The sequence below is a fragment of the Panthera uncia genome (assembly GCF_023721935.1).
Source record: "Panthera uncia isolate 11264 chromosome A1 unlocalized genomic scaffold, Puncia_PCG_1.0 HiC_scaffold_17, whole genome shotgun sequence".
In the NCBI taxonomy this organism is placed as follows: Eukaryota; Metazoa; Chordata; class Mammalia; order Carnivora; family Felidae; genus Panthera; species Panthera uncia.
Genome location: NW_026057577.1, coordinates 107,092,724 through 107,118,271, shown reverse-complemented (window position 1 = coordinate 107,118,271; position 25,548 = coordinate 107,092,724). Strand labels below are relative to the sequence as shown.

Here is a 25,548-nt window from a genome sequence, read left to right as displayed (position 1 = left end):
CAGTAAAGGCTGGGTGCACCTGCAGGCCTGTCTGCCCCTGGAGACAGCTGTCCCATCATTCAGCTAGGCCCTCTTGGAAGTGTTAGGAAATAGCAGCTTGTCCCACGGTAGAAGTTTAGGGGTCAATGTGTGGAGTGGACCTGTAACATCCTAGAATGTGAAAGCTGGGGGGACCTACAGGTGATGGACACCAGTCCCTTGCAAATGGGGAGACTGTGGCTCCAGGACAAGGGGGGGCCTCACTTATACAGTGAGTCAGTGCCAGGCCAGAATTAGAGCCCGTGTCTCTCTGGGGCTCCTCCTATGCTGCCCTGTGAGCCACTCTGGCTCCCTTCCTAGAGATGTGGAAAGACCTTTGGGTACAAAGCCAAAGTCCAGTCTTCTGCTGTATTAGTTTCCCAATTATGAATTACCCAAAATTTACTGGCTTATTAAAACAACACAGATTTATTCTCTTAAAGTTCTGGAGATCAGAAGTGTGAAAAGGAGTCTAACTGAGCTAAAGGCATGGTGTAGGTAGGTTCTAGGGAAGAGTCGGTTTGCTTGCCCTTTCCAGCTTCTAGAGGCTGCCCACATTCTTTGGCTCATGGCTCCTTTCTCCGTCTTCAAAAAAATATATTTTTTTTATTTTTTTATTTTTTTTTAACGTTTATTTATTTTTGAGACAGAGACAGAGCATGAACGGGGGAGGGGCAGAGAGAGAGGGAGACACAGAATTGGAAGCAGGCTCCAGGCTCTGAGTCATCAGCCCAGAGCCCGACGCGGGGCTCGAACTCACGGACCACGAGATCGTGACCTGAGCTGAAGTCGGACGCCCAACCGACTGAGCCACCCAGGCGCCCCCAAAAAAGTATTTTTAATGATCGTTTTTTTGAGAGAGAGAGAGAGAGAGAGAGAGAGACAGAGCTGAGCGGGAGAGGGGCAGAGAGAGGCAGACACAGAATCCAAAGCAGGCTCCAGGCTCTGAGCTGTCAGCACAGAACCCGACACAGGGCTCGAACTTAGGAACCGCAAGATCATGACCTGAGCCAAAGTGGGACGTTAAACCCACTGAGACACCCAGGTGTCCCACCTTCTCCGTCTCCAAAGCCAGTAACCTAACATGTCCAAGTCTCCCCCTCCTTCCTTCCACCATCACTCCCCCTCCTTCTCCCACCCCCCCTCCCCCAACTATCTCTCTGCGGCACCTGCTTTCATCATCACATCTCCTCTAACTCTGACCCTCCTGCCTCCTTCTTTTACATATGAGGACCCCTGTGATTACATTGGGCCCGCCAGGACAATCTCCCCATCTCAGATCCCTCACTTGAATTCTATTTGCAATGTCCCTTTGCTGTGTAAGGTGACATATCCCCAGGTTCCAGGAATTAGGCATTGGCTTCTTTGGGAGGCCATTATCCACACCTGCCTAACCACAGCTTGGCCTCAGTGAACTCCAGCTTCCCTGCGCCTCACACTCCCCACCTGAGAAAGGGGTCTTTTGGCAGCTCAGCCATCGTCATGGGCACAGGGCACACCAGGGTTCCTGAGGAGAGCCTCTGATGCTGTGGGCCCAAGGGAGGGCTCAGAGGGGCGAAGAGGCCCCGCTTGTTCAGGGAAATAAAAGGTGGCTGGGCAAAGGGAGTCGCATGAGCTGAGGGCAGAGGGCATGGGTGGAGCCCCGTGCCGCTTGAGCAGGCCAGACGTCTGTGTTCTTCCCCTGACCTCTGGTCTCCTGAACATGGCCAACCACTACTGTCAGAACCCAAGGCGACATCATGCAGTTAGCACCCTCTGCACGCCCGAGGCCCCAGTTGCCCCGAGTTCTTGGAGAGTAATACCAACAAAAGGAGTAGCCAACATCTGAGCTGAGCCGGCAGAGCAGTCCCAGCCGACATGACCGCACACAACCCTCACAACAGAGCCCCAGGGTGTAACTGGAATCCTCCACCCTTGACTGGCACAGACCCTGTGGCTCAGGGAGGACATGAGACTTGCCCGAGGTGACACACAGCAGAGGCTGAGGTCGGAATGGGGTACTCCAGAGAACAGAATTTTCAGGGTAACCAGAACCCCCTGGGGTTTGAACCAGTACCATAAGCTTAGTCGTGGCCCCTATGTGGATGGGTCTCGGCACGTTCATCTTCCTCATTGCAGGATGAGGAGAGGGTAAGGCCAGGTCATGTGGCTGCTTATTAGCAGAGGCCCCAGTAGTTCCCCCCCGCCCCCCACCCCGTCCCCCCAGGGCCGCAGTCGTCTCACCTGGATATTGAAGGGGTTGGGCCTGCCCTGCAACAATGGCTCTCAACCCTGGCTGCACATTGGCATCACCTGGGGAGCTTGTAAAAACAAACAAAACCCACCAGGCCACCCACCGGGCCACCCGCCACCCAAGACCAGTCGCACCAGAGTCTGGGATGGGATCAAGGCATCAATAGTCTTTAAAGCTCCCAGGCGATGCGAACTGTGTGGTCACAGTTGAGACCCACTGGTCTAGATGCTTCCCGAGGGACCCTCCATCCTTTGTATCTTCCGATTCTTTCCAAAAGTATCTTTTCTGTATTGTACTTGGACAAAACCCAGGAGAGAGGCCACTAGAAAAATCGTGGTCATTTCCTGCACACCGCTCCACGGTGCCCGCAAGTGAACAATCCGCAGGCCCAGGGCGACAGAATGATGTTTGAAGGACATGGGCTTGGGTGGCTGACCCCGGTTGGAACCACAGCTCATCCACTTAGTAACCGCATGCCCTTGAGCAGAGTATGTCCCTGTTCTGAATTCCAGAGTTCTCCGTCTGAAAAGGGGCCTAATAGAGCTTTGTGAGAGCTGGAGATGATGTCGGTAAAGTGAGTGGTAGACACTAGACACTCAGAACCGTTGTTGTTGTTCTTGCTGAACACGGGCAGGAAACAGATGGGGCTGGAGGAGAGGCCTCCCTCTGGAGGCCAGCATCCAGCATCCAAAATGCCTTAAGGCTGATCTCCCTGCTCCACCGTGGCTCCTAGGTCCTTGCCCCGGGCTCCCGCCCAGGCTGGTTTCCGCATGCAGAGTCTTGGGTTTGATTTCCCATGAAGCCCTGGCTCAGAAACGCTCCCTGCCTCTCCAGGCAGTGTATGGCTCCAGCCAAAAAACCCAAACCCCACCATCTTCAGAAGACAAAGGAAAGTTGATATTAGACACTGTATGTTTCATAGTACTGGGTACTTTCAGAACTATAACAGCAACGTGAGCTAGGAAATGTAGCTACATGTTCATTGTGTAGATGGGGGGACAGGCTTTGAGATGTTAAATGAGCACCGTCCAGTAGAAAATCATGGGAGCCACAAAAATACTTTTAAATTTCCTGGTGGCCACATAAAAAAAAGGTAAAGAGAAGCAGGTAAGATTCATTTTTGTAATATACTCTGTTTAACCCAGTATATCTAAAATAGTCTCACTTTAACATGTAACCAACACTTGGAAATTATTTTTTTAAGATTTTATGTGTACGTAATCTCTACACCCAGTGTGGGGCTCAAACTCTCAACCCCGAGACCAAGAGCCGCAGACCCCACGACTGAGCCAGCCAGGCATCCCTGAAATGGTCAATGAGACCTATTATTTTTTTCACAGTAAGTGTTGGAAATCAGTGTGTACCTTACACTTCCGGCACAACTCAATTCAGAGTAGTCCCATTCCGGGTGCTCAGTAGCCGCATGTGGCCCGAGGTCGCTGCAGCGGGCGATACGGGGTTCAGTGGTTAAACACTTCATCTCACATCCCACCAAAGGTAAAGGAGAGTGGAGTGACACTTTCCCCATCCCTGTTCCCCTGTCCTTTTCACTCATCACCTGCCTCTCCATGGCTCCTCCCTGATAGGAGACAGAGTTTTGTGGCCCTGAGGGTGTGAGCTCTGGCATAGATTAGAGATTCGAATCCTGCTTAGTAGCTGTGAAGCCTGGAGCAAGTTACCTCCCGGTCTGTGCTCCGGTTTCTACACGTGTCAATGGGATAATAAGGATGAGGCCCACCTCATGAGGTCAATTCAAGGAGCAGTCATTTTATTAAATCATCAGTTCAGTCAACCACCTGCCACATTCAAGCCCTCAGTGAATATTCAAGGGGATCTTCTTTTAAAGGAGGCCCTGCCATGCTGTCAAGGCTCATCTGCTACATGAAGCGTGGGAGGCATGTGGGTCGGCTAAGTTCTTCTTAAATCAGCCCAATTCCCATGAACCTGCAGTTCCCAAGGCCAGGAGGTGGCGTGGAGTTCGCTGCTGGAATGTTCCTTGGTTTGAGGGTCTGGAGTCTTCCAGTGGAGCCAGACAAGGACACGGTCACTCTGCGAGATTGTCACTCAGCGAGTACCGGCGGCCCCTCAGATGCCAGCCCCGTGTGAGGCACCAGGGGGACCCAGGCAGGCTGCAGCATGCCAGCCCTGCCCTTGGCCTGGCATGATGCCGTGCTGACTTGTTGTTACCCGTGGCACTGCCCCATTTATCATCTCTGTGTCCTTGCTCCTGTGGTTTTCCCCTCCAGGGTACCTTCCTCTCCCCTCATTTCCCACTTGTCCAAACAAAACCCACCTCAAATGCCACCACCCCGAGCACCCCTCCCTGACTCTTGCCCCAGCCTCCCTCGTCACTCCCAAAACCTGGTGGCAGACACTCGCTCCTTCCATGTTCCTTTAGTGCCGTCTGCACCTCCCAGAGGCCCTTGGTACCCCCCACCCATCTTCTGGGTCCTTCTGTCCTGAGAGGCAGCTGCCCGGCCACACTAGCATCCCCCAAAGTCCCAGGCCAGCTCTGATTTACCTGCACATTCTTCCAGCATCTACGGCTCAGCTGGCGCTCAGTGGGTAATGAGACAGTGAATGTGCAGAGTTTGTCTTAGCCCAGTTTACCTGAAAGAGCAGAAGCTGTGTCTTCCTCTGCAAACTCTCAGCAGAACTCCTGTCCAGTGCTGGGCAGCCTGAGGGCAACTCATCCAAGGAGCCTGTTTGAAAACACACATTCCTAGACTCTACCGCCCAGGGATAGCTTCCTAGGTCTGGGGTAGGGCCCAGACAGCTGCGTATTTTGTCATCTAAGAGATTCTACTGTGCAGACAGGCCCAGAGGGACCCGATTCAGACCATTTAACCCGTGGGAGCACTGGAGAGGCATAGACCATGCCACTGCAAGGCGCACGTTACTGTGATTTCCTCTCACACGTGACTGTGGAAAGGAGCTCTGGATCCATTTGATTAAAATGCAGTATTTAAGAAGGGAAGTCATGGCCGAGAAAGAAGACAGCCTGGGCCCTCCCTTGGAGGGGCGTTGGGTTCCCTGCTAGACACATAGGCTGTGCCCTTGGGGCAGTGTGCAGTACCTTCCCCGGGGGAATAGCAGTGTCAGCGTGCACTCGGAGCCTGCCACCGGGACGTTTTGTCCTCACACCACACTCTTCTTCCCTGACAGGTCTCCCGTGATGGCCGGTGGACTGTTCGCTGTGGATCGGAAATGGTTCTGGGAGTTGGGTGGGTACGACCCAGGCCTGGAGATCTGGGGAGGGGAGCAGTATGAAATCTCATTCAAGGTGAGCCGGCTCTTCGGAAGCCCCCTTCTTTGCCACACCCCCTTGGCTTTCTGAGCCTGGAAAGACTCTGGATGCTCAGGGTTCAGCAGCCCCTGCTCCTCAGGTGACAAGTCAGAGGCCATGGGCCACTCCTTCTTGCGTGTGTATAGCGGAGGTGGGGTGTCTCCTTAGGCTGCTAAGCTCTGACTGCCATTTACCTTAACGTCGTCCCCTTCTTAGGATGGCAGTGTTGGAATAAGACAGGTCTTGCTTCCAGTAAAGGTGGTATCTCCCAGTGAGGTGTCCAGCACCAGCAGGGGGGAAGAGAAGCCGGGGTAAGTGGGACACACAGGCCTGGAGGGATGCTGTGCTTTGGGGATGGCCCGTGGCCTCGCAGATTCCCAGTTAGCCTTAGTGGGTCGTGGCCACCCCTCTCAAGTGTGCTTTCTCTGTATCCACCACTGCTGGAGTTGGCCGTAGAGACCATTGGGCAGGAGCTCAAGCTGTGGAGTCAGAAAAGTGTGGGTTCAAATCCCAGTTCCACCACTCAGGAGCTGTGTGATTTGGGGCAAGTTTAGATTAGCTTTCTCTCCTCGTCTGAAATGACAGAATAATAATACTACCTGTCTTCCAGAGCTATTGCAAAGAGCGAACGAGATAATATCTTAGAAGTGTTTAACATGCAACCCGGGGACACAGCCAGCAATTAAAAATGGGTAGAAACTATTCAAGATCCAGTGAGTAAATATTTACTCTATCAGAGCAGCCCATGTGCTGTAGAAGCTTGCTGACAATGGTAGTTGAGGACGTGGTGGCTACTAGTTAGCCACCCACCCTTCTGGGGCCACTTCCTCCCCTTCATTTGTGGGATTCCATATTGGTCTCAGGTGACGAACAGAGGCTCGGTCCCTCTGAGGGGAGGCTTAGCTTGTCCCGTGCCCCCTTATGTCTGGCCAGGGTCTGCGTCTGCATCCCCAGGGCTCCTGGAAGGGCATACCCCCAGCCCGCGAGGGATGGCCAGTGGCACCACTACTGGGCCGAGCCCTGTGAATACACAACCCTGATGCCCCCCGAATCGGGCATCAACTTTTTAGGCGGGACACTGTGATTGAGACTTCGGTGCTGGGGTCAGATCCCGGCCCTGCCACTTCCAACAGACTGTGTGATCTCAGACAAGGAAGGCTCACCTCACTGAGCCTCGGTTTCTGCTGCCACAAAATCTGCTTAATGATACTTGAATCTTCACGGGGTTGTTCAGAGGATTAAACGCGACCATGACGGTTGGGTGCTTCCTAACAACGTCCCAAAGATTATGTTCGTTATCGACATCATTGCCATCACCATGTACACCTCTGGTTGAGCAGTTCAGAACTAGGGAACATAAATTCTTGAGTAGCAAGAAAAGAACGACCTGAAATTCTACCAAAACATCGTTTGAGTTTGAAGGGCGGGCTGTGTCTGTTTTACTTCCAGAGTTCTGAAGTTGTCTCCCCGAAGGGGACCACCCCCTAACCTAACCAACACTCATGTCCACGGTTGGTGTTCAAAGTATTTAATGGCGATGGCAGCCCAGGCACCAACCAGTCAGAGCAGATACCAGCTGGACACAAGTCTGTGTCAGCTCTGGTCCACAACAGCTGAATTTCAACCCTGCTCGGAGCTGACGGGACCCTATGCCAAGCCCTTCACACGTGTTGGCTTCTTTAATCTCTCAGCAACCCTAGCAGAGCGGTGTCATCATTATACCCATTTCACAGGAAGACACGAGGGGCTCAGCCCAAGGCCCCACACAGGTGGAAATAGCGGAACCAGGACCTGACCCCAGGGGGGCCTGACTCAAAGCCTGCGTTGTGACCTGCCACATTTCCTGGGCCTCTTTAGGGACAGGAGAGAACACTAGAGAGGGAAACTAGCCTGAGAAGTTGGCAGTGGTCTTTCCCCCCTTTCTTCTGTTTTTGCCTCCTCCTGGGCTCGTTCTTAATTTACTGGGATATTCTACAGCCTCTCAGTGAAGTGAATTAATGACCGTGTAAGTGAGAAGTAGCAAATAGATTTCCTCTCCCAGCCATCTCTGATCTGCTCTGGGATAGGGGCGACCCAGCGCAGTGTTGATGTGTATTCCGAAGCTGCATCCAAGCTGATCAGAACGAGGGTGGCGACTGATGAGTGATGTCTGCCATGGGTGCAGGTCTGGCAAGTGATGGCACAGATGTCATTGGGTATCCGTAGCCCGGTGCAGTCTAGCTTTCCAGATGTCGCATCCTTATGGGTACGGTGCAATCACACACAAGGAATCAAAGGACTTTTAACTTCACAGTTTGTCAATACAGCCATCGAGCAAACTTGATTTATCAAGTTCTCTGCCAAGTGTGCCCAGAAATGGGCACACCTGTGTTCTGAGTGCTCACCAGAATGTCAACTTCGATAGGGTAGGATTGTTTGTGTGTTTCACTCACTGCTGTGTCCCAGGTACCGAAAGGATTGCCTGACATCAAGGAGGCATTGAATAAATACGTGTTTGTGACACACTCAGAGCAGGTAGATCGCTGGCCAGAAACCAGCCTCCATGGTCAAGAAGTCCCCCTTCAGAAACACCCTCTGTGGAGAATAGTGAATGGAGAAGGAGTTGCACAAAGGAATTCCCAAACCCAAAATGATTTCATTCTGTGTGTTTCAAAGACCTATCTAATGATGCTCATCAGGCAATTACAGCAGAACAAATGGCATTTTTCTCCACACAGTTTATTTACAAAAGACTTGGTAATGAAGCCATATTGGAAATCTCTCGTCCAGGAGGCGGGGAGGCGGCTGGCTCCTGTTTCCATTTGATCCAATTAATGTCCTTCACTCTCGAGGGGAAAGGGCTCTGCGTAATGAGGAGGCTCCCAGGTCTGGAAGGGAGACTTTCCTCCCTCAGTTTTCTCTGTCCTGGCTTTGAGAACATGGGTTCCCAGAGCCTGTGGCGGTCCATCTGCCTGTGCATTGTCTCCTGAGCCCCTGTGGAAAGCCTGCCACAGTGCGGAGGAGACAGGCAAGCCCATTCATCCGCCAGAGACGCCTCCCTGAAATGTGGGTGTTCCATTTCAGCCAGAGTGGAGCATTTTCAAAGGGCCATATTCCCTCCGCTTAATCTCTGCTAAGACCCCTTTCTTCCTGGTGATAGACAAAAGAGACTGGTCTGAAAGGCCTGAGTGCATTTTCAGAAATTAAGATAAATTGATATGTGGCATCAGGACTGATGAATTAATAATTTGGCTCCAATTCCGGACTAGGCCATCTATCCTGATGGGAAAACCCTAGAAAAGGTATTCTAAGGCTCTGAAATTTCTGGAAGAGTCATTGATCCCCCACCCCGCCCCCGGCCCCTCCAACACACTCTCTCAGCCAGGAGACATATTGTTTCCAAAAGGCACAGTCACACCATGGAAGTTCTCCTGTTTGGCGGTTAGAATCTTCCCAGTTCTGGTGGCAGGTTAAATCTTTAACTCCAGAGCCCGCCTGTACCTGCCTCGTGAGCTGACCCCTGCTCATTTCTCCACCCTCCATCCTCTTACCGCATTGCATTAGTCTGCACTCTTGGTTACAGATGACCCTAGTCATCTGATTGAAGGCAAAAACCAGAATCAGTTGGCTCACACAGTTGAAATTCCAGGGCAGACCCTCCAGGCCTGGCTGGATCCAGAGACTGACCCATCTCATCCGGTCTCCGTCTCTCTCAGTCTCTTGGCACAACTTTCATCTCGGTTGGCTTCCTGTTCAGGTCAGGCTTTCTCTCTGTGGACCCAGCATCCCACTGGAAAGAGAGTTTATCTTTCCCATCCTTCCTGTAGAAGTCCCCAAGGTGATTCTCACTGGCCTGCTGGTTCCTTGCCCATCCCTGAGCCATGTTCTGATTGGTCAGCTGCAGTCACATGTCCATCCTGGAGACCGGAAAGTGGAGATGAGCTGGTTCCCCAAATGAAAGCCCAGTCATTGTTTCTAGAAGGGGAATGAATGTGGGGCAGGGCAGACCACAGACGTCCACACAGATGTGTCCGCACAGCCATATGGAGCTGCTCACAAGCCCCAGGCTCGTATGTCCAGTCATCTTTGGAAGGAGGCACTGTTCACTCTTCTGGAAATGCCTTTTCTTAGTCTGAGAGGCCCCCACTTAGCCTTACCTGAGCTGCCTGTGCTAACGAGGCTCCACCCCAACATTACTCCTGGCTTAGCTCTGAATTCCTCATGTTAATTGTGACCCAACGGGTGACCTGTCTTACCCACTGGCCTCTGAGTTCCCTGGAGGCCATTTCTATACCCAGTGTGTGGCCCACAGTAGGTGTTTTAAATAACTGTTAGTGGCATCAATTTGTATCTGATAAAACTTCCTTTGCCCCACTCTTCCTAGACTTACCTCAACACCTTTTGGTAGTGGTGGTGTTGTGGGAAGAGTACTCGGTGAGAAGGCAGGGCACTGGCTTCTCATCTTGGCTTTCCATCCATCTGTTCATCCATCTGGGGATCCTGGACCAATTGCTTGACCTCTTTGGCCCTCACATCCCAGACAGTGCTGACACAGCTTTCCTACCTGCCCCGTGAGAGAGGATCGGATACGATGCTGTGGGGAAAGTCCCTTGACTTACACAGGTGCAAGCGTGGTTTGGATTAGAGGTGGTGGCAGTAGAACGAGCCAGGAAGGGGACTGCACCGTGTCCTTAGGAGGCCAGGGTTAGGACATCTTCATCTCTGAGATCCAGGAGACAGGATGCTTCCACCGGACAGTACGGATGAGCTGGCATGAGAAAGGTGTGGGCTTTGCAGTGGTATAAGTGGATACCTCTTGTTAATAGCAATTTGGCTAAATCTGTTATGTACCAAAGCAAGCACATTCTTTGACCCAAAATTCCATACCCAGGAGTTTATCCAAGGGAGACAACTGCAAAGATGAGCAGAGATTTGGGTAGAAGTTATTTGTTGAGGCCTTACTTCCAACGGGGGAAGATTGACAGGACCCAAATGTACATCCTTAGGGAATAAAAAAGCACATCTAAACAATGGAATATTATTTTAAAAGCCGAGGTGGTGCTCTCACTTTCTCCGTGTTGTAGATGAGGAAACTGAGGCTTGGGTTAAGTCACTTCCACAAACTCACACGGCTGGAGCGGGGATTTCAGACTGAGCCTGTGCTCTGACCCAGCACGCCATGAAAGTTTCCTGTTCCTTGTGGCATCGGGGGGGCGGGAGGGCTCCAGGGTGCAGCTGTCCCCTTCTGCTATTTCTATAACAATGAATATGTTCATCATAAGTACATATCACTTCTATAAAGAAAGAATGAAGTTTTTTTTTTTTTAAACTAAGAAGGAAAAACGGTTTTTCAGCCCTTCCAGCATCCCCCGCCCCACCATATACATCCCGGTGCTGTGTTTGGGCCATTTGCAAGTTCAGGCATGAGAGTCCACCACCACCACCCCTCGCCAAGGGAGGCCTCCAGAGAAGGGAGTGACAGCGAGGAGACCCCAGGGAAGGACGGAGCGTAGCTCTGCAGGGTGGGCCTGAGGAGGCAGTGGTTCCTCCCTGAGGGTCCCAAGGGGCAGGTCCATGTGAGCGAGGGAGTCATGAAATGCCACATGAGGGGACAGGAGACAGTCTTGTTCCACGAGGAAACGCATCCCAGCAGAGGCAGGAGGTATCAGGGCCCCTGGGTTTGCTTTGTTTGACATAGTGTCAAAGCCCAACCCAGTCTCAGGCTGCAGATTTGGGGCAGATTTTAAATGAGAAAACTCTCAGGCTTTCCTTCTGTAAAACTCATGGCGTTGTCAGGAGGAGTAAGTAAAATAGTGTGAAAAGAAGGCAGGAGCACACCAGAAACGGGGTACAGGTGATGTTATGGCCTGATGCCCTTAATGGTTCCATGACTGGACCAGGGTCCCTCGGCTAGAAGGTGGCAGTGCCGGAGCTAAATCCCAGATGTCCTGACTCTAAACTCATTCCACCAGTGGGAGGGGTGGAGGAAAGATGGGCCCAGCCTAGACAGAGGCCCTTTTTACAGGAAGGGTCCAGAAGTCAGCACCAGCCCCAAGGGGAGTTGCGTTGCTGCTCAGGAGGGAAAAATGATTTCCAGAGGCCAGCCCAAGGGGCAGAAGGTGATCTGGGGCTACCATCCAAGGACCTGCATGGCAACACCTCCCCCATCCCATCACTTACCCGCTCCCCCCCGCCCCCGACTCAGACCAGCTGCAGAGTTGCTGCTGAGAACCTAGTGCTAATTCTTTCTTTGGCTAAGCTGTCCGAGGATGCCGCAAACGTGCTCTGCCGCGTGCAGCATTTTCCTCCTGGCTACAGGTGCCCAGGCTTCCCAAGAGCCGCCTTCTGGGAGCAGGGAAAGCATTCTGCTCATGACTCTCAGCAAGCCCTTTGAAATTCCATGAATGTGTCTGTGGAGGCCTGCATCTCCCACCATTCCTCCAGGAAGGTGGCTCAAAGGCCCAAGGGTCATCTGTCATCCATGGCTTCCCAACCAGCACATACCTGTGTCCATGCCTCCATCTTTCGTTGCTAAAAATGGAGATAATAACTTCTTCAGAGCTTTGTTCTAAGAACTAAATGGCATGAAACATTCATCTGGCTTAGAGCCAGGCAAAAAGGAGGCACTTGGTAAGTGGTAGCTGTTCTGACCAGAACCCTCATGTTAGAACACCATTGAACACCATCGGATGAAGTTCATGGCCTTCAGAATCAAACCCCCTGGGTTCTGGTGCAGACTTGATTAGCTAGTTGCTGTGTGACCTTGGGGAAGTGGCCTAATCTCTCTGGGCTTCATAGCTGTAAAATGGGGATAGAATAATCTTTACTTCATAGCATGGGTGTGAACGTGATGTTAGTCAAACTGTGTTAAAACCTTATCTCAGTGCCTTGACATGTAATAAATGATCAATAAACGGTAGCTGTTAATGTTTGCATTGTTATGGTTGATGCGATCAGGCTACAGTTACAAGAAGACAGGAGTGGAAAGAGCTTTGAGGCTGACAAGACAGAGGCCGAAGACCTTGGCTCCAGGCCCGGCTTTGGAATGAACTTTCAGTGAGACCTTGGACAGCTCACTTGCCCTTTCTGCTGAACCCGTATCTTCTCATCTACAAGGGCACTAAGAACTCGAAACTTACAGGGCTGTCTGTGTGAACTAGCTAATACCATTATCCTGAGAGGGGTTGTCACTATTCCAGCATGTACTGGTCCTCAATGTGTGGTCCTCAGACCAGCCTTTGCAGCAGCATCTGAGAACTTGTTAGACATGCAGATTCTCAGTCTCCACCCCAGACCTGCTGAGTCAGACACCCTCGGGGTGGGGCCCTAGCAGTCTGTATTTTAACCAGCTTTCCAGATGATTCTGATGCTCACAAGGGTGAGGATTATGGCAGTAATGAATACGTGGGGTCTTGTATGGAGAATGTTCTCAGGCTTGGACGTGGAAGGACAGAGCAAATGGGTAGACTGCTTGGCAGTTGGTCAGCATGTCCCAGCACCTTTCCCCCGTTACATCATCAGGTTTGGGTCATTGGGTCCACCCTTGACAGCGAGTTTCTGTTCCATTTCTTCTGACAGGGTTTTAGAGCAACGCTGCCCAATGACTAGGTCCAGTGTAAATGAATGAGTGAATGAATGTTTGTATGGGCTGCATTATTCATGGGAAGAGAAGGACGGCGCCCAACACAACAGACAAGTGAACGCACCGCAGCTGGTTCTCAGCATCCACAACACGAGTCCGGGGGATGTGGAGAGGGCCAGAAGTGATCAAGAGAAGAACAGATGGCAGAGACCCTTATTTGCAAGCCAGGGGTGCCCATTCATTCTGTAGGCAATACAGGTGCTGACAGGGGTCTTGGCAGAAGACCGTAATAGGGTCTGGACCAGGCTTAAGAAAGATCAAACCAGGAAGGTACAGTCTACCTGGAGGTCTCGGAGCTGCCTAGTTCTGGGGGGACCCAGCCCCAGATTCCACTCTGGACTCTGCCATTTATGAGCTGAGGGACCTCGGGGAAGGCACTTATATTGCAAGGCCTCAGCTTCCTCGCACGTAAAAGGTATGATAGGACCTCTCTGACTGGGTGGTTATGAAAGTGCTCTGTCCCAAGTATGAGTCACATTTCAGGGAAATTGCAACTTGACTAAATTCATTTATTAGTTTAAGCAACGAAACCCCAGTGTAAGGCAGCCACCTCCCATTTTTTGGCCAACTTGTCTATAAACACCTAAGGATGTTGTTGAATTAGTCAGACATTTCATTTATTCATTTAGATACACATATGTGCTTAAAACTATATTATATAAAATAATATAGTAACCTAGAAGTAAATTCAAATGGTTTTTATTTTTTTTATTTAAATTTTAGTTAACAGACAGTGCAATATTGGTTTCAGGAGAATTCAGTGACTCATCAGGTACATACGACACCCAGTGCTCATCACAAGTGCCCTCCTTAGTGCCCATCACCCATTGAGCCCATCCCCCACCCACCTGCCTCCATCAACCCTCAATCTGTTCTCTTATCATTAAGAGGCTCTTGTGGTTTGTTCCCCTCTCTCCTCTTCCCCGCCTTCTCATATGTTCATCTGTTTTGTTTCTTAAATTCCATATATGAGTGAAATATGGTATTTGTCTTTCTCTGATGACTTCATTTGCATAGCATAATACCATCTAGCTCCATCCACATCATTGCAAATGGCAAGATTTCATTCTTTTTGGTCACTAATATTCCACTATATGTATGTATGTGTGTGTACAGGTATATATGTATATATATCTATACACACCCATACACACACACACACACACACACACACATATACATATATATGTATATATATACATATACACACACACTACATCTTCTTTATCCATTTATTAGTCGATGGACATTTCAGCTCTCTTCATTGTTTGGCTGTTGTTGATAATGCTGCTATAAACATCAGGGTGCATGTACCCCTTCAAATCTGTATTTCAAGTGGTTTTTAAAAATAAAGTAAAATTGTTTTTTTCCTACTCTTCACCAGCTGCATCCAGTAACCATTATAAATATCTCAAACTAGCGTGAGTGAGGTCCTTTCATGCTGGTAAGCTCCCTGAAACAGTATCTTATTCAAAACAAACTGATATATTCAAAACCATGTGAACTTCTGGAAGACATGGATATGACGCCATTTCTTCTCCGAGGGGAACTGCATGGCCTGCCTCCAGTGCCCCCCAGCTGCCATGTGTTCAAATCACACTATACAGATTGCTTACAGCCCTCTGTGCTTCAGAATTACATCATTCCAGTCCCATCGCAGCCCTATCAGGCACACATAATTCATCCCATTTTGCAGATGGGGAAACTGAGGCTTTCAGACTCACAAAGCTTGCTGAGGAGCCTGGATTAGACCCCAGTTCTTAACTCCAGAATGGAGTTCATAACAGGAACGTACCTTCTAAGCACACAGATAATGCAGAATAATTGGTGGCAACTATTGTCATATTATGTCCCCCAAGTGCAACTAAATAGGGTTGGAATTCCATAGGGGTCCTCAGCTGAGATCCCAAAAGCAAAAGACATGTTGTCTTCTCCTGGCCGTCAGCAGGAAGGATGACCAGTCATGCCTGGTGGTTTCCAGGCAGCCATGTCCTTGACAGAGGTTTCACCAGGGCCCCTACTGGCTCATGTTTTCCTCACAGGATGGGCCCTTCTGCCACACTGTCTCTGGGTCCCCGAGTGTCTTCTGATGCACATCACCATTTGTTTCTTCCCTCCTCAGTTTAGGAGATAAGAGCAAGTAATTGTCTTTTATAGACACTGTAATGAAGCCTGTCATCACACAAAAGAAGTTTGCTAATAAAATAAATCAAAGCAGCAGTGAACATGAATAGGGAGCAAGCTTTTACAATTAGATTTGTACTTGTCTGGTGGCACAGTGCTTCTATGAGAAGTGAGAAGGCTGTTGCGCAGGGGAGAAAGGCACCAAGAGATGAGCTGATGGGGTGTTTGCAAACTCCTCAAGGCAGAGCAACACAGCACCCAGGGCAGGCAGCTGTGTCCCCTGTGGGCTTGGAGGCTGGCAAGGGGCTTGACAGAGAGGGAGGGAGGGAAGCCAGCAGAGAGGGGTTGCAGGTACATCATCTTGGTGGTCTGTGTGTGTCCCCATCCAAATGTGATGGGGTCCCAGCCAATTGTGATCTGGCTGCTGCTCCCCCTTCTCTTTGCCATCAGCTGGACTCTTTCCCCACAGGTGTGATACCTGGGGGAGAGGAGAACACCCTGGGGCACCCAGGCCCCAAGTGGTGCCCCCATGACTGTGCCCCAGCCCTGCCTGGCCCTGTCATTCTCCCAGTCAGTTACAGGTTCTGCCACCAAGTAAGTTAGAAAAACTTCATGGGGCACCCAGGTGGCTTAGTCAGATAAGTGCCCGACTTCGGCTCAGGTCATGACCTCACGGTTTGTGGGTTTGAGCCCCGCATCGGGCTCTGTGCTGACAGCTCAGAGCCTGGAGCCTGCTTCATTCAGATTCTGTGTCTCTGTCTCTCTCTATTCCTTCCCCGCTCATGCTCTGTCTCTCTCTTTCTCTCTCTCTCTCAAAAATGAATGATTTCCATTTAGGAAATCAGGCCATAGGATAAAAAAAAACATGCTGTTGGGCAAAAGGGCAAATGCTGTATAATTTCAAGGTGGTGGCATTTCTCGTTCTTTTGCAAGCAGAAATGACTAACGTAGTTACGTTTGGTACGTTTGGTCAGGCATTAAGCTGAGTGCTTTTCATGAGCTGTCTCATGCCATCTCAGCAGCCTTGCAAGGTAGTAGTGACCTGCCATGCCCAGGTCACAGGTGAGGAGACTGTCGCTCCCCAGGTCAATGCCTTGTGCCAGGTCACACGGCTGCACAAGTTGGCATTGGGAATGGAGAGGGTTGTGTGCTCATAACCCCTGTGCTATGGTCATCATGGGTCTTGTGTGGCTGTTGCCTCTGTTGTGAAGGAAGGTAGGAGAGGACCCTAGAGGTGCACAGGTGGGTGGCTTGGGCCATGACTGGAACCATGGGACCTGGGATCCAAGACCACCTCTGGCCACCCAGGGTGAGTCATGACACCATTCTGTGCCTCCATCTTTTGTCGTGTTCCTGGAGGGAGAGTCCCCTCCAGTCTTGGGCTCCTGCCAGATACCTCTTCAGGTTGTTCAGGTGCTCAAAGAGGACTCAGGAATTCGAAGCAGCTTTAGCTGAACAAACAGATATCTCTGTCTCTGAAGGCAGTTCTCACTCAGGGAAGGGCAGGGAAGCTGAGGAGTAAACCCATCGTCTAAAGCTAGGACTCCTTCTGGGCTCCGGACGTCTCGGAAATCTGCGGGTGTTTTGGATGCCTTAAACCTCTCAGCAGATCAAGGTCACCCTGGTCCCTCAGGAACCTTTAGGCAGATGGCCAGCATGGTCAGGGCCAAAGGAACCAGAGGTCACAGCAAAGAGAAGGATGTGGAGATTGATCGTTGTCTACATAAAGGAAGGTTCCCTGCCAGGCAGAGCTGGAGACACAACCTTGTTAGCTAATGTGAGTTTAATATGGAGTCAGGGGAGCTGGACGCCAGCCTAGTCAACTGCCCAGGAGACCGTCAGAAATAGAGTGGGGTAAGGTGTCCCCCATCTGTTCAGCGCCACTCTGCCTCCCAAAACACAGGGGCGGCCCAGCAGCAAGCTGGGCGATACCCGCCAGACAAAAGCATCACTTCCACGTCAGTCATTTTGTATAAAGGAAGAGTTATTGTTATGGGAGGCTGGCGCCTGATCAATATCTCCTGCTTTGAAAATAAACTTCTTGGCTTGGCCTTGACATTAATCTACCATCAGGAGCCCATTATCTCAAGACCAATATTCTGTTCTATTGACTTGCTCAATTTTTTTTTCTCCCCCAAGATCAGACTATAATTGCATTTCTCCAGGCAGCACTTGCACTCACTGCAGCCTCATGCATACAGGTCCCCTTGCAGGAAGCCCAGGATACAGCACATCTGGGGTGGGATGGAGACAGTGGCTGGCAGAGTCATGGGGGACTGAGGACCCTCAGGTTCATGAGGAGGAAAAGCAGTCCTTCTAGAGCCTGTGAATTGATTGAGACATAAAGCCAGATCCCCAATATCCTGTTGAGCCGTTTAAGCTGGAAAATAGTCTCTTGCACAGAATTGGGGTTACAGACGTTCCCACTCCTACTTGTCATTCACAAACAAGGAAACACGGGAATAAGATTAGCAATAAGGTCCCGAGTGCAGCTGGGCCCTACCATTATCACCACAGCCCCCACAAACCCGAAGCCATACCTGCCTCAATCTCCAAGAGCTTCTGGGCCTTCCCTCTCCCACACCTGCCCCCTACAACCCATTCTCCACCCCTCAGGCAGAGTCCTCTTCGTAAAATAGAAATTGGATTATATCATCACCCTCCCTGAAGACTTTTGGTGAAGCCTCCTTATTTTTCCCTGCAAGACCCTTATGATTGTCTCTGACCTCCCCGCCCATCTCTGCTCCTCCTCCAGGCCTCTGGCTTCCTCCATTCAGGGATTAAGCCAACCAAGCCTGGCCCTACCTCAGGGCCTTTACACTTGCTTTTCTCTCCACCTGTTCTCTCACCCCTCAGATCCTTATGTTACTTTTACCTTCTCATTATCTAAGTATTGTATCTAATTTTCCCTTCTAAGTGAGGATATCCCTGACTGGCGTAGGTAACATCACTTCTCAGAGATCCAGGCAATGAGTCTTGCTTTGGCTTCCTTATAGCACACGTCACCATCTGCAACTGGCTTTCTGTAGTGATTATCTACTGCCACAGGAGAAAAATCCCCCTGAACATACCCTCTTCAAACAGTAATAGACAGTATCGCAAGGTTACACAAACCTACACAAGGTCAGGGGTTTGGGAGTGGCTTAGCAGGACATTTCTGCTCGAGTCTATCATGAGGTTGTGGTCAAGGTATCAGCCAGGGCCATGGTTATCTGAAGGCTGGACTGGGCCTGATAGATCCCTTTCTAAGACGGCTCACTCAGCTTGGCTGGCACGTTGGCCCCAGCTCCTCACCACCTAGACCTCTCCACAGAGCTGCTCGAGTGTCCTCACAACATGGCAGCCAGGTGCCCCAAAGCAAGTGACCCCACGGAGGAAGGTGGAAGCCACAGTGTCTTCTACGACCACCACTTCTGCAGTTTTCCTTTGGTTACACAGCTCAGTCCTCGTGTGACTCATTCGGGAGGGAGGTGTCTCCAGAGAGCGAGGATCACCGGGGGCCATCCTGGAGGTTGCACACCATACTCCCCCTCCATGAGAACAAGGGCCTTAGCAAACTTGCCACGTGTGTGCCCAGCCCAATGTCTGGCATGTAGCAGAGACCCCGTGAATATTAGCCAGATGTCTGAATGAATCATCAGAGTGTGTAACTGTTAAGACTGCGTGCTAAGTCTTGTGCTAGGTAAGCACTTTACATGCAATATCTCACCCCCACGGCCTGCCTCATTTAATCCTCTACAGATGAGGAAACCGAGTCTCAGAGAGGTTAAGTACCTTGATCAAAGTCACAAACCTGGTAAGTGGCTGAGCCAGCATTTGGCCCCAGGACTGCTGAGGACAGTGTCTAGGCCAGGCCCCTTAGTGGATATGCGTCAGCGTGGATTGTACTTCTGGAGATTTCCCACATTGCCATCAGACCACATGCAGTCAAACTCAGGAGCTCTTTGTGATGCCAGGAATGGAGGGAAACACAAGGAGAAACTTGGAATTCCTCTCTACGGTGATAGCCAGCTGTGTGGCTTAGTAAGCCGGACTGCAGAGAAGTCAGGGCAGGGAGCCTGCTGCCTCTGCTCAGGGTGACCCAGCAAGAGGCTTGTAGATCTCAGAGGAAACTCCAGAACCTGGTACCACAGTTGGTAAATATACAGAGCCTAGGTGCTATCTCTTCCCCTCTCGTACCTGTGGTAGACGTTACCAAGGCGATCACCATAGTCCTTCCCGCTGAGCCGCCCTTTGCTGCCTAGAATTCTCAACACAGCTCTCCCCACACCTGCACTTGTTCGGAGCCCAGACTCTGGAGTCTGCTAAAGCCAGGTTTAAATTCTAGTTCCACCGCTCACTAACCCTGTGACCTTAGATAAGCTTCTTAGCTTCTCTGAGCCTCCGTTTCTTCATCTGTAAAATGGAGCTCCATTACTACCCACTTCTTTGGTCTTCTGACAAGGCTTAAATGCAGTTGTGCACGGGGGGCTTGCAGCAGACTGCTTGGCAACGAGGAGGCGCTCAATGCTGTCAACTATTGAAAACTGCTGTGGTTATTACTGTGTTTTCCTCGCTCTGTGAATGGGGGCTTTAATAGTCCCAAGCTGATGCTTCCAGTGAATGTATTGGAGGAGGGGGCAGTGACCTTTGAGGGGGTGGTGAATGAGAGGCAGAAATATCATCTTTCTCCCTTCCCACCCTGCAGGTGTGGATGTGTGGGGGCCGCATGGAGGACATTCCCTGCTCCAGGGTGGGCCATATCTACAGGAAATATGTACCCTACAAAGTCCCCGCTGGAGTCAGCCTGGCCCGGGTAAGGTGATGGCTCCCTGGATGGGGACGGGGTGAGGGGCTAGGCTCATCAGCAGAGCAGAGGCATCCTGAGACACCTGGGAACTCCAAGCCAAGTGCCGGGGGGGGGGGGGGGGGGGGGAGGATGTGCACCCCCCTCCCCCAACTCTCCAGGTGAAATCCAGTTTAAGAGAACTTACTTAAACCCCTGCTTAAACACTTAGGAGCTGTGACCTTGAGAGGGTTGCTTAACTCCTCTGAGCCTGTGTTTCCTCTTTTACTTAAAAAGAAGCTAATTTGTTGGTGACTCTTAGCATTGCCAGGAGAGTCAGGGAGATAGCATAGTTACTCCAGGTGTGACAGACAAGATGATTTTAGGTGGCAGACATAGGAACATTTTTATTTACATGCGTTTAAATTAATGTGCTTTAGAAGTTAAGATGTATTAGTGTAGCAGACTTGTGATTTCACAGGTATTAGGATAAAGCTAACATAGGTGCAAAGTCAGACCAGAAGTGATTTAAAGAAGCCTGTTAGATAAATGTTCGTGCAGGTGGAGCGGTGTGAGACACTGAGAAAGCCTGAGACAAAGTACTTAAAAGTTCCAGGCATGAGGGTGGTTAATAAATGTAAGTATCTTGCTCTTCTCCCCACCCCCTCCCCACTAACATTGCCAAAAATTCTGTGTATCAAACTATTTCATTAGCTTAAAATGGTTTGTATTAATCGCTGCTTGAATTAAATGGCCACTGGCTACAAATAGAAATGTTAGCCAGAGATTTGTTTTGGGGGTTGTTTTTTGTATTAATGATATTCCACTGAGCCTCAAATTTTAAAATATTAAGTGTCTTGAAAAAAAAAAAAAAAAACAAACAAGGTTACTACAAAGGAAAAATGGGGTGGGTGGGGGTGCCCAGAAAGGAAAGAGGGCCACAGGGAGGTCTGGGGAAAGCTGGGAAGGTAACTCGGTAACTGGCACAGCTTTGCCTTGTGGAGACCCCTTCGGACAGAGAGACCCCTTTGCAAGCCTGTTTGGCATCAGTCCATACAGCTTCCCTCTACCCTGGCCACCGCCTCCCCCTCCCTCATCACCTGATGACATGCAGAACTGCAGGCTCTGGGTCAGGAAGAGCCTTCGTCCTGCGAGATACAAGGAAGACCAGCCGGCTCAAGGAGGCAGTGGGTCTCCCCAGGTGGGAGCTGAGCTCCAGGGGCTGCTTTGCCGCCGGTGTTGAAGAAAAAGAGAGCCAGCAGTGCCCTCTAGTGGTGTAAGATTCTAAGGACAGCCACATCTGCCATCCGCGCTTAGGACACAGCCCATCCGACCCGGGTAGGTTGGGAGGGCGGTTTTAGATTCAGCTGGAGAGGTAGGAATCCCATTTCTTTTGAGATCCCATTGGCAATCCCAGAGGAGGGTGCCAGGCAGGAAAACAGAACAACGTCAGTCAGGAAGCCCAAGAGTGCGACTCCCAGCTACTAGGAGTGGTGGGACCATGGGGACACCTCTGACCCCTGAGCAGGACTATTCCCGAAGCATCCTTTTCTTATCCACTCATTTATAAGATCTGCCTCGTAAAAAGGCACCACCCACCTCCTCTTTACCGAACCACAGATGAATTCAGTGAATAACAGCTAACTGTAGTAACACATAAAAGTTTCCTGTGGGCTAGACTTCAGGCGAAGCATCTTCCATACATGTCTCACTTAATTTTCACTTGTTTTTAATCCCCACTGGAGCGATGAGATAAGTGAAATGTAGAGACATTAACTAACGCCAGAATTCAAAGCCACTTAGGTCTGACCCGTGCCTGGCACACAGAGCAATTGTTGCTTAAACAGTGACAGCTGTTCATCTTGGTATCAGCATCTCTTAACAAGACTGCGAAGTTTCTTTCAGCCTCTTCTCTGAATTCTGGGTTGAAACATTTTAACTTCTTTTTCACCTGTCTGTACTGTTTCAGTCTCCTGTCGACTTTAAACCAGCTAATGAATGATACGAGGGGCACCCCACATACATATGCAGGACCACAAAGATGCCTGAATCAGGCTCCCCTGAATTTGTGTCCAAGTATCTAACTGCCACCCTCCTTGAGTTGCAGATCATATTTGAGTTGCAGATCATACATTAAATCATAAAGCAAATCACAAGTTTGCTTAGTGTTTTAACAGCCAAATCCTTCTAGAGCATTATCTCCTAGAAGATCATTTTGACAGATTCAAGGAGAGGTCGGTTTAAAAGCCCTAAAAGAGCTACATAAAGAGGGAAACCAAAGTCTTACTCAAGTTGTACAGATTCCAGGACAAACAGCCAGAGAGGAGTGAAGCCACAATTCCTCACCATCCCTGTGGCATGAGCAAATTAGTGTGCTGAAGGACCTAGGTGGCCCGCCTGGGAAAAGGAGAGACTTTGGGAGTGCAAGCCTTTTTCGGTTTTCAGCTTCCTCGGGGCACAGATTTAAATTAAGCCCAGCCTTTGCCTTGCAGGGGCCTGGAATTGTTCCTTAAGTGTTTAATACATTCCTTAATTGTTTTCCAACCTACTGTCAGTCTCTTCAGCACTCGGAAAGAATGAGGCTGATATCAGCAAGGAAATTCCATAGCTTCCTAGTCCCAAACTCAGAGTCAGCAAAATTGAAGAGTGTGTGAAAACTTTTGTCTTTGGCATGGGGCCCCCTCCTGATGGCTTCTTTCCTCCTTGCTCAGGAGTCAGCAAACTGTTTTCATGTGGCCTGTGCGCTAAGAATGGTTTTTACATTTTTAAGTAGTTAGGGTGAAAAAATGAAAGAAGAATATTTTGTGATACATGAAAATCAAATTTCAGTCCATAAAGTTTTATTGGAACACAACCACACCCATTCATTTACATAATGTCTATCTAGGGCTCCTTTTCCACCACCTCAGAGTTAAGACCATATGGTCTGCAAAGCCCAAAATATTTGCGATCTGACCCTTTACACAAAATAGTTGTCCACCCCTGCCTTATCTTCTGCTTCTAGAGCAGTCATTCACACCTCAGTGTGAATGGTAACAGTTTAAAATACTCCCTTTTCCCCTTCAGAAGAAAATTTGGATTGCAATAGGGAGAAAATCCTTTATGATAGCATAAAGCCTGTAGAGTTAAATGTTGGGGGTGAAGGGCAGATTTCTGGCAACAGTCAGGGGTTGGAGAAAGATATTTTGGAGCAGAGAATTTCCCCCTGAACACTGAAGCTGTGCTCTTCTGGAACCAGCTGTCTGAAGTTCTCAGCAGGTGGTGTCTACAACTGCAGATGAAATAAGGAATTTTCATCCCAGTTACACAGAAGAATTCACTTTCCCTCTATCTCCAAGTCTGCTCACAAACAGGTTGTTTTCCTGACTGCTGCCTCTACTTGCCAGTAATGTGGTTGTCATTTTTATATCGATCATCCCTGTGCTTCATATTCAAAGAAGCAGCAAGCTTTGCACCTCAAAGGATTTTTTAAAATTCCAGCTGCTGGTGGAATTACAACTTTTGGTTGCAAATTATTGTTTTCAACCAGGGTACTTGGTCAGCACTCTTAATAGAAAATGACAGAAACCCCACTCAAACTGGCATAAGCAGAAAGAGAATTCACTGACTTATGTTAATAGAAAGTCCCAAGATAGTGCTCACTTCAGGTATGGCTGGATTCAGGTACTAAAAGGAACGTGTTCCTCGTCCAGCCCTCAGTTCTGCTTCATTCATTCAGCCTTGGTCAGGTTTTCCATATAACCCAGCAGCTCTGGCCTCTAGCTTACCCAGCAATGAATGCAAGTGGAAAGAGCAATTCTCCCCAATAGTTCCAGTGAAATCGCAATGCTAATGTCATTGATTCTGATTGGCTTGGCGTGAGTCACGTGCTCGCTGACCAATCCCTAGAGTCAGGGCTGGTTCCCATTAGCAGGGCTGGTTCATGTACCTTTCCTGAAGCCACTTGACAGAGAGGACAGAAGCAGAGGAGGGAGGCTACAGCTAGAAAAAGAGGGTGGAAGATGCACAGGTAAAACAACAGCCATCTCTTAGCCAGAAGCTGTAGAATCCTTAAAACATGTATAAATAAATATAGAAGGCTTTAAAAACATGGTGGGCTAGGGTCTTTGATGCAACACAAAATAAGAAAGATGAACCTCAACTTCCAGGATCCTTGCCCCCAGCCCCCCCTCCCCGCCCCTGGCCTCAGCCCCTCGGAGGGCCTGACCCTTCCACCTCCCTGTCGCCCTCCAGAACCTGAAACGAGTAGCCGAGGTGTGGATGGACGAGTACGCCGAGCACATTTACCAACGCCGGCCAGAGTACCGCCACCTGTCTGCTGGGGACGTCGCCGCCCAGAAGAAGCTCCGCAGCTCCCTTAACTGCAAGAGTTTCAAGTGGTTTATGACCAAGATCGCGTGGGACCTGCCCAAATTTTACCCGCCGGTGGAGCCCCCGGCGGCAGCTTGGGGAGAGGTGAGTCTGAAGGGCCCGGTGCAAAATGCAAACGCGGAACCCCTATTCACAAGACAGGCAAAGAGTGCCAATTAAGGCATGAAATATAAAACATGTTTCTTTCTTGAGTCTCTCTAGCCTTGTGGTGGTTTTTTATATGCTACTTAATGTTCTAAGTAGAGAAAAATTAAAACTTTAATATTAGCATAAATTTTACCATTCAGCTTCATATTATGCAGTGTGAGTTTTAAATGCAAATAGAAGAGCATTTAGCTCATGTGCCAGATGGGTGAAATTTCACAATCTGTATTTCAACCCTTGTACGTGCATATGTATTTCTTACCAGAACAGTGCAAACACAGCACAAAGCTAACTCAGCTGATTTTATTTCACTTGTTGCTAATGCATACTTTATTTTATTAAATTTTTTAAATGTATTGTGAGAGAGAGAGAGAGAGAGAGAGAGAGAGAGAGAGAATATCCCAAGCAGGCTCTGTGCTTCCAGTGTGGAGCTCATTGTGGGGCTTGAACTCACGAACCATGAGATCATGACCTGAGCCAAAACCAGGAGTCAGTTGCTTAACCAGCTGAGCCACCTAGGTACCCCGATAATGCATACTTTCTAAACCCACTCTACCTGTGGCTTGCTGATGCGTGAGGAAGAGCAGAAAGAAAAACTGGGGGTTGCCCTCTTCTTCCCTTCCTTCTGTGTTGTTATCTTCCGCTGGTAAGGAAAGTGGTCTGCAGGTCCAGGGAAGTAATGCAAGTAAGAGGCCATTAGAGCTCCCTGGCTCTTCCTGTGTCTCTGAATACCTCGGCCTTCTTTGTGCAGTCAAGTTCTGGTCAGAAAGCATGGCCTTCAGGCATGCCAGCACCCCACTTAGTCTTACCTGTAACTTGAGTCTTGCTGAACTCCCATGCACGCAGGACCCCAAGGATTCTGTGCTTCTGGGGCATCACAGAAGAAAGGTACAGCGAATGCCCGTGTACCGTGTTATCACCTCTGCTCACATGCATGCTCCCTTGTCCTATCAGATTCCACTGACAAGTTCAAAGATAAAATTATT

General features: G+C 49.7%; 1 protein-coding gene across 3 annotated transcripts in view; it reads left to right on the top strand.

Annotated features, from left to right (window-relative positions):
- The window catches only part of GALNT10 (polypeptide N-acetylgalactosaminyltransferase 10), a 224,220-nt gene that overhangs the window by 185,647 nt on the left and 13,025 nt on the right, over positions 1-25,548 (top strand). For all 3 annotated transcript variants that reach the window (XM_049647941.1, XM_049647942.1, XM_049647943.1), the window contains 3 exons: positions 5,417-5,534; positions 19,970-20,077; positions 24,281-24,502. In XM_049647941.1, coding sequence (XP_049503898.1) covers positions 5,417-5,534; positions 19,970-20,077; positions 24,281-24,502 — 448 coding nt within the window. The remainder of the gene's footprint in view (positions 1-5,416; positions 5,535-19,969; positions 20,078-24,280; positions 24,503-25,548) is intronic.